Raw genomic sequence first — 13,604 nt, forward strand, 5'->3', positions numbered from 1 at the left:
AAGGAGAAGGAGAAGGAGAAGGAGAAGGAGAAGGAGAAGGAGAAGGAGAAGGAGAAGGAGAAGGAGAAGGAGAAGGAGAAGGAGAAGGAGAAGGAGAAGGAGAAGGAGAAGGAGAAGGAGAAGGAGAAGGAGAAGGAGAAGGAGAAGGAGAAGGAGAAGGAGAAGAAGAAGGAGAAGAAGAAGGAGAAGGAGAAGAAGAAGAAGAAGAAGAAGAAGAAGAAGAAGAAGAAGAAGAAGAAGAAGAAGAAGAAGAAGAAGAAGAAGAGGTAGATTCCAGTACAGGGTGAAGTTCCTTTGCTGTCTCTGGTCTGGCCCCTTGCTGCCTTCCTTCAGAGTGTATGTACCCAAAGAAAGGAAATTCTGGCTCTTCTCACTCGAGGCTGGAGAAAATGTAGTGCATCCAGAAGTGGTCAACTCCCAGGACAGGGAAAAGGTGCTTTAGGACAAGATAGAAGACCAGTCCATCTCCTGACTGTCTTCTCTTAGAAAGGATCCTTAAAGCAACATTTTGCCTACTGAAACAAAAGCTCACCCACCCCAATTAATCAACAGTAGGCGTAATAGGGAGCTGTATCCTCAAATGAAATGGTAACAATGTAGTCCATTACTGAATACTGATCACAAAAGCCTACTTTCTCTCTCTCTCTCTCTCTGTCTCTCTCTCTCTCTCTCTCTCCCCCTCCCTCCCTCCTCCCCTCTCTCCTGTGTCCACAATAAAGATGCCCTTGATTCATGTATAGATGACTCTCATAAACATTTTGCAAAAATGGGAAATTAAGTATATAAGTTGGTAGTTACTGATCTACTTGCTCCCAGTTTTGGTTTTAACAAGGTATCAGTAAGACTCTGCATACCTTTGATGTATTCCCAACCTTTAGACACCTTGTGCATCAATTCCTCAATGCCCTCACACTGGTATCTCTTCCAGAATGGGGATCCTCTCTCTATATTTGGTCTAATTTGGCCATTTTTTCTAGCAGTTGTTTTGTTTTGTTTTGTTTCGCTATTTCTACACCACTTATAAGCATCTGAGCCCTTGACACCAGAGTCCAAGTGCAGTGTCTCTAATGTCCTTGTTGGCAAAAAAGTTTGTCATCATAATCTTTGCAGCTCCTTTTTATTTTTCTTCGGTTTATAGTCACCTTCAACATTTATCTTTAAATGCCATTGGGATGACTTTCCTCCATCTGGGTCTCCTGCCAAGCTTTCTTTAAACTGATTTTACCCTCTGGTGCTTCTCTCTCCATTATAAGATGATACTGCTCATAATCATCCATCATCCTTTTTTTGAAAGATTTTACAAATCAATTTATATTTTAAACCAGTATTGCCTTTGGCTGCCATCTCTGCTTGGCAAATACGTCAAAGTCTCCTAAGGCACTTTCTGGGCTTCTTGCTGTAGCAATTGATTTATATCAGTTAAATTCCATTTCCCATTTTAATTATCAATTAGTTATTTAAATAGGTCAGTATTAAATTATTTCAACTGTATGTTATATATTTTTTCTATTTCTCTATATTTTCTCTTCTAGCTTTTTACTAATTCTGATTTTTGTTCTGACAAGTTGACAGTCTGACAATTAATTTAGGAATTTCCCAAATCAGCCATGAATCTTTTCTTGTCTGTCTAAATGTAATCATTGACTGTAATTCTATTTTTTGAGTGTGATATTATTTGTTGTTCACCTTGTCCAGGGCTTGCCATTTCTTGGCCACTTCTAAATCATGCTCTCTATACACGGGTTTTCTGCCTCCCACCAGAACTCTGGATTCCTGCCTCTGGGACCCTGGGCTTAATATGTAAGTTTTCATCTTCCCTTGTCCAGAACCAGGCCAGCACACAGAACACTTCCCGGCCATCTCCAAACCACGCTACTTCAAACATACCCTCCTCTGTTTCCTCTTTCTCCCCCTGCTCTCCCCTCTCCCTTATGTGTTGTCTTCACCTAACAGAATGTAAGCTTCTAGAGCACAGAAACTGCCTCACTTTTACATTTGTATTCAGAGTGCTTGGTATATTCTAAGTACTTATTAAATGCATTTTCATTCATTCATTCATTCATTCATTCATTCATTCATTCATTCATTCATTCATCCATTTTCTCAAAGAAAATGTTCATGATGTAAAGGGGTGAAGCTTCAGAATAGTCTACAAATCTTTGGTCTCTCTCATTCCTTCTTCTTAAACCATGCCTTTTCATATATTTCTCACCATCTTCACCTTTTTCTGCCTTTGCATTAAAGTCAGTTTTCAGTAGATGTTGATTAAACTTGGAGGGTGTTATTGAGTTCTTCATAGAAATTCTTAACTTCATCTTCTGGGACCAATGTTGGTGCGTAAGCTTCAGTTATTTCATTGTGTCTTTGGCAAATACTTATCATAAGTATGCAGTAGGAGATGCCAAAATATCCCATGAAATAAAATTTCTTGTTCCATTTGGGCATACAATAAAGCTAACTTTGCCAACGCCTTTCTCAAGAAGTCAGTTTCTTAAACTTTTCCCACTCACAACCCCTTTTTGCCCAAGAGATTTTTACATGACCCCCACATATATAGATATATAAAATAGGCATACATAACCTTTTACTGTTACCAAATTTTTCGTGACCCCCCCATTCAGTTATGTGACCCCATATGCGGTTGAGACCCACAGTTTAAGGTATGCCTGTTGAGGCATCGTTACATTTAACTGCAATTTCCTTCTTTCCTTTAGTTTTGTGTATAGTGAGAATGCTTGAATCAATATCATTCAGACTCTCCAGCAGTATGTCCACCCAGACAGCGGACATGGACCTCACATTCAGATTCCTGAAAGTCTGGGTTGGGTTTTGTTGTTGTTGTTAAGTTGTTTTTCATTCATGTCTCTTTGTGATCCCATTTGGGATTTTCTTGACAAAGGTACTGGAGTGGTGGTTTGCCATTTCCTTCTACAACTCATTTTACAGATAAGGAAACTGAGGCAAACAGTGTTAAATGACTTGTCCAGGGTCACACAGCTAGTAAGTGTCTGAAGCCACATTTAAACTCATAGAGGAGAGTCTTCCTGACTCCAGGCCTATGCACTATGGCACCACTTTATATTAAAGGTTAAAGTCGGTCTAAAAACCATCTGATTCTTAGCACCCTCTGTCCCCTCTTCCACCAATTAGCTAGTCACTTCACACATTAAAGGAACCCACATAGGATTGAAAGCCATTTTGTATTGTATTTGTATTTTCTATTAAGTCCAAGCTCTGTACAGAGAATCAGAAAAATACCCCCAAGGGCAGCAACCCATTAGAAATGTAACTCAGTGATATCAGGAAAACAAAGCTCTAAAGAGAAAAGAGGAGAAAGTTTCAGCTTCAGGTGTCCTTGAATGTCTATGCAAATGTATTGTTCTACAGTAATAACCAAAAGGATGATGGTGGATGGATTATTGCTGAGTAGTACATATGCTTGCTGCATCTAATACCTGAGGAGCCCCTTGGTTTCAGGGGTCCTCTGAAAACCAATCTGGTGTGTTGTTCGGACCATGCTTGAAGCCTTTCCAGCATACAAGGCCTGCCAGTTTATGACCCTCTATCATCACAGTCCTCTGGAGCTTATGGTTAGCTCCGAGCCCCAAATGAGTATCAAAGTTGGATTTTGTGGGGCCTCACCTCTCACCTGAACTCTTGTGAAAAGCCTCATATAAATGTAAGCTCCTTAGTTCTAATCTCCCCTCTTCTTTGCATCCTTTAGACTTCTGCAAAGTGATTTTGCTAATGTACAGGTTTGATCAGGTAACTCCTTAGCACAAAAACATTCAGTAGCTCCCCAAGACCTAGCAGGCAAAATATATCAGAGAATGGATTTAAAGCTTCCCATCATCTGGCTTCAAACTATTTCTCTATATTATTTAATATTCCTCCTCTTCATGAATTTGTATTGCAGTCAAACAAGAATTTTGTCCATTCCCCATTCCTGCAATATATTTACCTTTATATCTTTCATTGCTGAAATCTTTCCCTTTCTTAATGTCATATGATATGGATGGACTAAAGGAATTATGGACCCATAGCCTAAAGAACACCAGACTTGGGTGGGAGGAGGCAGGATAAAACTATCTTTAAGTATCTGAAAGGCTGTCATGTGGGAAAGATTATTAGGTTTGCTCAGTTTGGCCCCAGAGGGCAGAATCTTCCCAAACCACAGTTATGCACTTTGATAATGCCTTAACCAGGAAGCTGGGTTTCCCCTTAAGAAGGTATGAATGTATATCAGTCTTTGTTTTCCTGTTTCCTCTATCTTCTCTATCTTCTTCAAACCCATTCAAGTGTTAGTTGATCACTTCTTCATCTCTATCTAGCCAATTATTGAGGCATTTTTCATTTTCAAAATGTAAATGATTAACTGTGTTAAAATTTATGTATAGAATTCTGGTTAAGATATCATCATAAAAAGCCCAGCTCTCCCACATAAACTGAAAACAGTCCAAGAAAAACCAATGGTGAAGAAATTCAAAAAGAAATGGAAGTCAATTTGGTCCAGAATTACACAGAAAGATGGCCAGAAGGAGGTGGGGGTGAGATAGAAGGACTCAGCTAGAGAAGCCAAAGTACTCAGCTAGAGAAGTCAAAGTCAGATCAGGTAAATGCAGAAGCAGCCGAGGCAAGGAGAGGGGAAGCTAGCTCCAACTCAAGGGGCTAGAAGCTGGCAGAGATGAGGAAAGGAAAGGAGTATAAACTCCTGCAAATGGATCTAAAGTCATCCAGCACTCTAAACATGGTCATCACAAAGCAGCATCAGCTCTAGTAATTGTGTGCCTGGAGCCAGATCCTGGGAACACAAGCAAGGACAGAATTGCCCTCCTACACAGAGGAAGGTGGTCTGGTTGCACACTCTTCAGAGCACTGGGAGCCAGAACAGGAGACAAGGCAAATTTAGCAGCTGAGCACCAGCCTCAGGAAGGTAGTTTAAGAGGCCTGAGACCAACATGATCTCCAATATCCTACTTTAGGCTTTTAAAGCCACAGCAGAGGATGGAATCAGGTCCGCATGAGAATTGAGCAAATAGAAGGAGAAAAAGACTGGTAGAGATCTGAAGCCACTGAGTTCTGAAGTCTGGGCAACCAGGAAATTAAGATAGAAGTTAGGAACTGAGGCTGAGGGTGGGGTCAAATACCAGCCTCCCTGTCCAGCTTCAGCAGTGGCAGCGGCATCCAGACTGACTGAAGCAGGGACAGGACCAAACAAGACTCTCCCAACCCACCCAATAGGGCTGGATCCAAGTACCAAAGCCCAAACCAAGAACTAAGGTTGAATATGTAAGTAAACAAGAGAAAACACCAAACAAAAGTAATTCCCTCTAACACCATAATGACAATATCGTGTAAATTAATTTACAAACTTGTGGCATAGCAATTAAAAGACTCAAGGATTACTTTTTAGAATTACAACTACTTTCTAGAATTTCTAGACAAAATTACAATAAAATTCATCTGGTGCAGCACAATGTCAAGGATCTCAAGGGAAATAATTAAAGTAGAAGTAGAAAGTTAAAGTAGAAAGGAAAAGAGTCTAGCAGTATCAGATCTCAAACTGTATTATAATGCAATAATCAGAAAAACAATTGGCACTGGTTAAAAAATAGAAAAGTTTATTAAAGGAACAGATTAGGTACACAATATGCAAAAGCAATGGAACACAGCAGTATAGTGTTCAACAAAGCCAGAGGCTCCAACTACTGGAGAAAGACATCATAATTTTAACTAAGACTGCTAAGAGAAATCAGAAGCCATTTGGGTTTAGGTCAACACTTCACATTATATACAATAATAACCTCCAAATGAATATAAGAACTGTATATAACTGATTCTAATATCAATAAATTACTGGAGAATGGAAGCAACTTTTTGCAGCTATGCATGGGGAAAATTTTTGACCAAACAAGGGAGAGATAAGGTCATAGAAAATTTGAATACATAAGATTGAACTTATCTATGTCCATAGATAAGTTATTAAAGCGGGTGAACAGACATTTCTTAATTGAAGAAATACAAGCTATCAGCAAAAATATGAAAAAAAAGAGACAGGTAATTTAAACAACTCTAAGGTTCCACTTCACACCTGTTAGATTGGTAAAGATGACGAATAAAGAGTATCTTGAGGAAGGAGAGGTCTGATAAAGGACTTCTGACTGACCTGTGAACTGGTTCAACCATTCTGGAAAGCAATTTAGAACTATATCCCAAATGTCATCATGCTTTAAATACCTTTTAACCCAGTGATACATTAAGCAAAAAGATCAAAGAAAGAGGAAAAGGACTCAAATATACAAAAAATACTTAGAGGAGTATTTTTGAGGTAACTAAGAAGTTATTCCCCATCAATTGGGGAATAAATGAATTATGGTATATGAAAGTATTGTGTTAAGACTGTGCTCTAAGAAATGGTCAAAGGGCTACATTCAAAGAAACTTGGGAAAACTTGTGTGAACTGATGCAGAGTAAAGTGAGCAAGAGGATAGCGAGGTGGCACAGTGAATAGAATGCTAGGCCTGGAGTCTAGAAGATTCATCTTCCTGAGTGCAAATCTGGCCTCAGACACTTACTAGCTGTGTGACCCTGGGCACTTAACCAAGTTTGCCTCAGTTTCTTTGTCTGTAAAATGATCTGGAGAAAGAAATAGCAAACTACTCCAGTATCTTTGCCAAGAAAACGCCAAATGGGTTTACAAAGAGACAAACATGACTGAAATGACTGAATACAAAGTGAGCAGAATTAAGAAAACTAAAATGACCACAATGTTGTAAAGGAAAATAATTTGGGAAGATTCAATAACTCTTAATAATATGACTAATCATTACTCCAGAAGATGAATGATAAGAGCATACTTCGCACTGCTTGGTAAAGACAGACTGCAAGCACAGAATAAATACATTTCTATAAATTTATTTGCTTGATTAGATATGTATTACAAAGGCCTTTTATTTGGGGGCAGATGTAGGCTAGTGATACAAAAAAAAAGGTGGGGGAGAAAGAGAAAAAAGTAGATTATCATTGAAATATTTTAAAAATACACAAAGAAGACTAAAAGTAGGACAATGGTAGTAGTACCCCATAAATTTCACGTATACTAAAAGAAAAAAGTTATTATGTAGTGGATTAGCAGTTTCATGTACAATCACCATTTTCTAGCCTTAGTGTATGGAAATGTTCATTTTTTAATATTTTTTTAGTCCATAATAAAAATTTGATAGAAATAATAAAGTATATGTGTACTAAAAGAGAAACTGTATGGAGTGTACTATAATGATAAATAGGCATGTTTGCATGAAATATATGCATAAGAAAACAAAATTTGAAGTGATATAAAAATAGTTTAATGTTTAGTAAAGTTTTTCCCTAAAGTTGCTTCAGTTGATAATATAGATAGATAGATAGATAGATTTTAAAAATCAATATGTAGACTAGAAGGTGTTTGTAAAATGAAATAATTTTCAATAATATTAAAAGTTGAAAATTATTCAACTTTTCATTGATGTTTATAAATAAACCATAAAGCATTGTACATACAAAAACATTACCCTCGTAATTATAAAAGAGAACCTGAATTGATATTCTTTTGATCTTTAAGAATTCAATCAATCATCAAGTATTTATTATTAAGCATCACCTTTATGCCAGCTACTATGCTGGGGATACAAATAAAAAATAAAACTGTCTCTGTGATTAAAGAACTTACATTCCATTGCTGGAGATACCAAGGATATATATAATTATACATACAAAATATACACTATAAATACAAGTAAGCTGGTGGTGGGAAGTGGCACTAGCATTTGGAGGGATCAGGAAAGGGTTCACATGAGGTAGTGCCTGAACTGAAATTTGAAGGAAATTAGGGGTTCTAAGAAAGTAGAGGAGGAGAGCAGGAAGTGTGTTCTAGGCATGGGGGAAATGCCTGTACAGAAGCATGGGGATGGAAGATAGACTGTCGTGGATGAAAAATAGTCAGGAAACAAGTGGGACTAGACCACCAAGTATGCAGAGGAAAGTAATGTAGGATGAGAAATGACAAGGAGGCTGGAGTCATGTTGTAAAGGGTTTGTAATTTTGCTGTCCAGAATATGGAAGATGACAGGACTCTGTGCTGGATTCCAATCAGACCACATTGGAAGGACTGCATTTAGCTCTGGGAGCCATGTTTTAAGAATGAGATTTATATAGTCCAGGGAAAAGTAACAAGTCTGCAAACTGTCAGATAAAGCATTCCTTCCTTAGTTTAGAATACTTAGCTTTGTAAACACTTAAGGAAGACAGTATCATTCCCTTCAATATCTGAAGGACACATAAAAAAGAAGTTCTGGATTTATTTAGGCAGATTTGGGATCAATGGATGGAAGTTTAAATAGAGAAGAATTTTAATTCAACAAGGAAGAACTTTCTAACAATTAAAACCGTCGAAAATAGTGTTACTTGTCATGAGAAGTTTTCCAACAAAGGATGGACAATCACCTTTAGAGAATATAATAGAGGACGTTCTAACACTGAGTGCGAGGTTTGAGATAATCTCTAAATTCCCTTCCAATTCTGAGTCTATGGTTCTATGAAATTTGCTGTGTACAAAAGGAATACCATCTTTAAAAAACATGTTGATTCAAGAAACACTTATTTTTTCTACTGGATCATGTTATTGTTTCTATAGTTTAGAAGGCATACTCACTGGTTTGATATCATTTTCCAGAGAAGCAAAGAAGTCTCCTCTTGTCACTTGTAGGCTCTCTGCTTTTTCCATATCCACTTCTACTTTAGTGCTGGCCTAGTTAAAATGGAAAAAAAAAAGTGAAAGGTTTTCAGTTTAGGATTGAGAGTTATCTATTTAGCAAAGTAACATCAAAGGATTTATAGTTTTTATATAAAGTTTAATGAGATATCAATCAAACCTTTTAGGCTTTAAAAACTGAATTTCCTTTTAACTGAGTCATTATGTTTCTAAGAACTGCAGAACTGTCTTGACATGGCTTATCAAACCTTTCAAATCACTTAAAATATCTGCTTATATCTTCCTAGTTATTTCTATCCACTAAATGTAATCTTAAAAAATTATCATTCTAATGTAGGAATTAAAGTCATAGTAGTAATTGCAAAACAAGAATTAAAGCTGGAAAAAGTTAATAAATACATCTTGCAACAAACAAAACCTGACCTTTTATCAGTAAAAGCCGTCATTTTCTTTCTTGGGAATTATAATGATGATAGTCACATTGATGGCACTACCAGCACAATCTAGGATTTATCTAAGTGTAAGAACTGAAAGTGCTATTAAGGTTATGATCCACACACAGAGGTTCTAAACAGAATGGCATTTTCACAATTTTGAAGGCACAATTCACTACCAGCACACCTATTCCTGCAGGCCCAGTGTATCTGACAGTACTGAAATTTAACATGAGATAAGGTTTAGGGTCTCATGGTGCTTATGATGAATCTAGAGAAGAGCCACAATTTCAGTCTTCTATCATTCTCAGTGGGTTGTCTCATTTGGTACTGTCTGCATACCTAGTTCCAAAGGTTCTATTTACCACAATTGATACTTGGGAGCTAAATGGCCTGATTTCACATATACTTGCTCTTAGAGAAGAAGAGAAATGCACTAAAATGTACTATCCACATTTGTGACTAGGATCTCTTTCTCTTTTTTTTTTTTTTTTTTTGCAGGGCAATGAGGGTTAAGTAACTTGCCCAGGGTCCCACAGCTAGTTAAGTGTCAAGTGTCTGAGGCTGGATTTGAACTCAGGTCCTCCTGAATCCACTGCGCCACCTAGCTGCCCCCGTGACTAGGATCTCTCTCAGCAGCAGCTAGAACAATGAATTTTCTAGGCTAAAGGAAGTATGAAAATATTCTCCAGCATTAACAGAGTTATCTTTCAACAGTAAAGGGAACAAGACACTGATATCCCATACTTCAAAAGAGTAAATTTGCTTAAACAAATCTGGCTGTAAAACTAATCTTTGTTAAGTTAATCCTACTGATGCCTATTACTAAATTGAAGACATATTTCTCCACAAAAAAACAAAATAAAATCTATCACCTTGAACTATCCCCTCCAAAAAAAAAATTATACGTGTCTTTTTTCAGTAACTTTAAATGGAAAAAAATAAGTCAAGTCTATCACCACAGTAATTATGACCAAAATGGAGCAAAGTGCTTTTTTCTTGGGTAAAGCTTTATTCATCTCTCTCCTATTTGGGCCTCTCCTTTGAGCTGCCAAATACTCTCCTTTTTAGCCACGTGGTTTAAGCCAACATGTGGTTTTAGCCAACTTGTGGTTGAGTTCCACATCTCCACATGAGTAGTACACAGGGATATCACAGAAATTTACCTGGATTAAATAAAATTATACTGTCATAGATCATTCACAGCATTCTATTAGCTTTAATGAGGCTTCTCTTCTATTGTTCTGTGTCTTTATTCTGACAGTTTGCATTTTGTTTTATACTTATAAGAAAACCAAATTCAAATGACAGTTTGAAGGAAAATTTCATCTGCCTTAATCCACTTACATGTGCAATAAAACTCGTTTAGATTCCACCGAACAGGTGATGACTTGGACAGGGGCTAGCTTGGAATTCACCTTTAAGTCACGATTAAGAATTTACTGACCAAATTAGTCATGTGAACAATGCCTAAAGGAATGTTTGTATGTTACAAAAAATCTGATTTTTCCTTTAGTATTCAATACATTGGGAAGTTTACCATTATACACATGTATCTATCTATCCATTCATCTAACTACACACACACACACACACACACACACACACACACACACACACTACAAATCTCTCATATCTATTCTTAAAAATAAGTCATCAAAAGCCCCCTAATTGTGAACACTGAGTTGGGAGCAGGAGCACAAGTCCAGAACTATGATTGTATTAGTGTAAGCAACTAGTTCTCCTAAGTGCAGTTAGATGTATGTAGATCAGCACCTCTCCTGTCTCCTAGGCTTGCAGAGAAAGGTCTGGAGCCCTGATGGATTACTGTCACATGGCTAAGAGGGAGGGCTGGAACCTAAGTCCTACAATTCAGGATTTAAAAAATACAATTTCCCTTAGTTAGTGAGGTTTTACTATGTTGTATTTATAGCAGCTAAAGAATACAGAAGAAAGGGCCGTACCTTTCAAGTGACACCTGTAGTAGCTAATAAAACTTGTATTTCAACACTATCAAATATCAAATGGTCACTCATAAACTCCATAACCTTTTATATCTGACATTTCATAGTCCTTATCACTTCTCTTAAATTAAGGGCAACCAAGTGACCTTAATCAGATTCACCAATAACAACAACAACAAAAAAACCCCCAAAATCTTTCTTTCAATCTGGAAATCTTGCTGGGGTAGTCAAACTGTGAATACAGCTAGGAACTCTGATTTCACTGTCTAGGGCTTTAACTTTTTTTTTGGTAGTGGGGCTAGTGAGCTGCTGGTATGTATTGTTTCCTTATAAAAGTTTGAGGTATAAATCATTTGGCTTAGTAATCTTCCATATTTACATGAATAGTTTTTCTGTGAAATATGTAACAAAATGTCATATGAACTTTGGTTATGATACTTTGTCATAAATGTGGACTGATAAAGACCCAATGCCTAGAATTTTGTAAAAATTAACTACAAGGCCCAGTTCATGTTCTACAAAATGAGAACCAAGGACTCTCTCAAGCACTTGTTCAGCACAGATGATATGAAGCCATATGCCAATTCTAAAAAGACAGCTTCCAAATTGAATTTGGTATGGATATTGGAATAAAAAGCCATTTACTACAACAGCTATGTTCAGTAAAGATGAAACTACAGACCTATAGCAAATGGAAGCTTTAACTAGAGTAAATGTACTTCTTTCAACTGAGAGAGATTAATGATATAGCAATTAAGGAAAAAACTAAGGAAAGCAGTTGATTTGTATGTGGAGGGTAGAGAGAGACTAAATTGGGAGAAAGGAAAGAGAAGAGAGGGGGAAAAAAGAGAGAGGAAAAAGGGAGAGACAGGAGAAAGAGAAAGACTGTGGGAGGGAGGGGATGGGACTGGGATTTCATTGGTTTTGGAAATTCCCAATGATAAAATTCCTTCTAACAATGAAGAGCATCTGTTCTGGAACTTAATGTCCTAGAGAACTAAGAGGTTAAATGAATTTCCCAGGGTCATAGAAATGGGACTTGAATCCAGGTCTTCCTGATTCTGAAGCCAGTTTTCTATTCAATGTACCATACTGCTTCTCAGGGAAAAATAAATTCTTAGAAATATATTTTATAAGCATCAATATTGAGCAAAATCTGTTGGTAAACCAATTTTAATATATTGATCTACTATTTTAAAACAATATTTCAACACAGGCCTGCAGTTATCAAGTATAATGGAATGTTAATCACAAAACCTGTAGCACCTCAAAACTCTGAATAAAAGGTTCCCTGAATCACATGAGAAAATAAATTTTCACTCTTACCTACTTGCACCGCCCCCACATTGGAAAAACTGGAAAATAAGTTCTATAATGATCATTAAAATTACAGTTTTGCACTAATAAAACTTGGGAACAAAGTATAACTCAGCAGAAAAATCAATACAAGAAGTTCAGATGCTGAAAAATAGCCAGCTGCTACTGTTATCAGCTCAAAAAAGGTAATATTAATAAAAAGCACATCAAATTTCTGTCTAATAAAAGGCATGTTCTTTTCATCAACAAATAGTTTGCTTGGATATTTTTAGGGCAGGATTACAACCACTAAAAATTCAGGATATACAACGGAAAAATCAAAACTGGTAGACTAAAATCAATAGACAATAGACTAAAAACAATATAAATGGATTGCTACATATATCTTAGTGGCTGTGAGTGAAACCACTAGGCTTTGTTGTTGCTGGTTTTATTTTCGTTTTTGTGGGGCAACGAGAGTTAAGTGATTTGCCCAGGGTCACGCAGCTAGTAAGTGTCATGGGTCTGAGGCCAAATTTGAACTCAGGTCCTCCTGAATCCAGGGACAGTGCTTTATCCACTGTGCCACCCAGCTGCCCCCACTAGTTATTTTTATAGACTGAGATTAAAAAGCCAACATAATGTTTCTCTTTCTTTATTCTTTGTATACTGAAATGTTTGTGTTTATTAAAGGTTATTACATTTAAAAAAGTCAATTAGTGCAAGGGTTCTTAATCTGAGATCCATGAATTAGGTTTTTTAAAAAGGTGATAACTATTTCAATGTAATTGGTTTCTTTTGTATTTTGTTTTATTCATTTAAAAACATGCTTCTAGGGGGCAGCTAGGTGGTGCAGTGGATAGAGCACCAGCCCTGGATTCAAGAGGATCTGCGTTCAAATTTGACTTCAGATACCTGACACTTACTAGCTGTGTGACCCTGGGCAAGTCACTTAACCCTCATTGCCTTGCAAAAAACCAAACAAACAAAAACAAAACATACTTCTAAGATTGGGTCCATAAGCTTTCCCAAATTGCCAAAGGAGTTCATGACACAAGAAAGGTTAAGAACCTCTGATGTAGTAGGGGAAGGACAGTTTTCAAGGTTTCCCTTCTATTTCCCCATTTAGAAAATGATGATTTGGGTCTAAGAAAATGAGTG

General features: G+C 37.0%; 1 protein-coding gene across 1 annotated transcript in view; it reads right to left on the bottom strand.

The window, feature by feature from the left end:
- Positions 1 to 13,604, bottom strand: part of NSF (N-ethylmaleimide sensitive factor, vesicle fusing ATPase) — a 211,359-nt gene that overhangs the window by 81,570 nt on the left and 116,185 nt on the right. The window contains exon 13 of the mRNA XM_044001682.1: positions 8,690 to 8,785. Within this exon, the coding sequence (XP_043857617.1) occupies positions 8,690 to 8,785 (96 nt within the window). The remainder of the gene's footprint in view (positions 1 to 8,689; positions 8,786 to 13,604) is intronic.

The sequence above is a fragment of the Dromiciops gliroides genome, chromosome 4, assembly GCF_019393635.1.
Source record: "Dromiciops gliroides isolate mDroGli1 chromosome 4, mDroGli1.pri, whole genome shotgun sequence".
NCBI classification, from domain to species: Eukaryota; Metazoa; Chordata; class Mammalia; order Microbiotheria; family Microbiotheriidae; genus Dromiciops; species Dromiciops gliroides.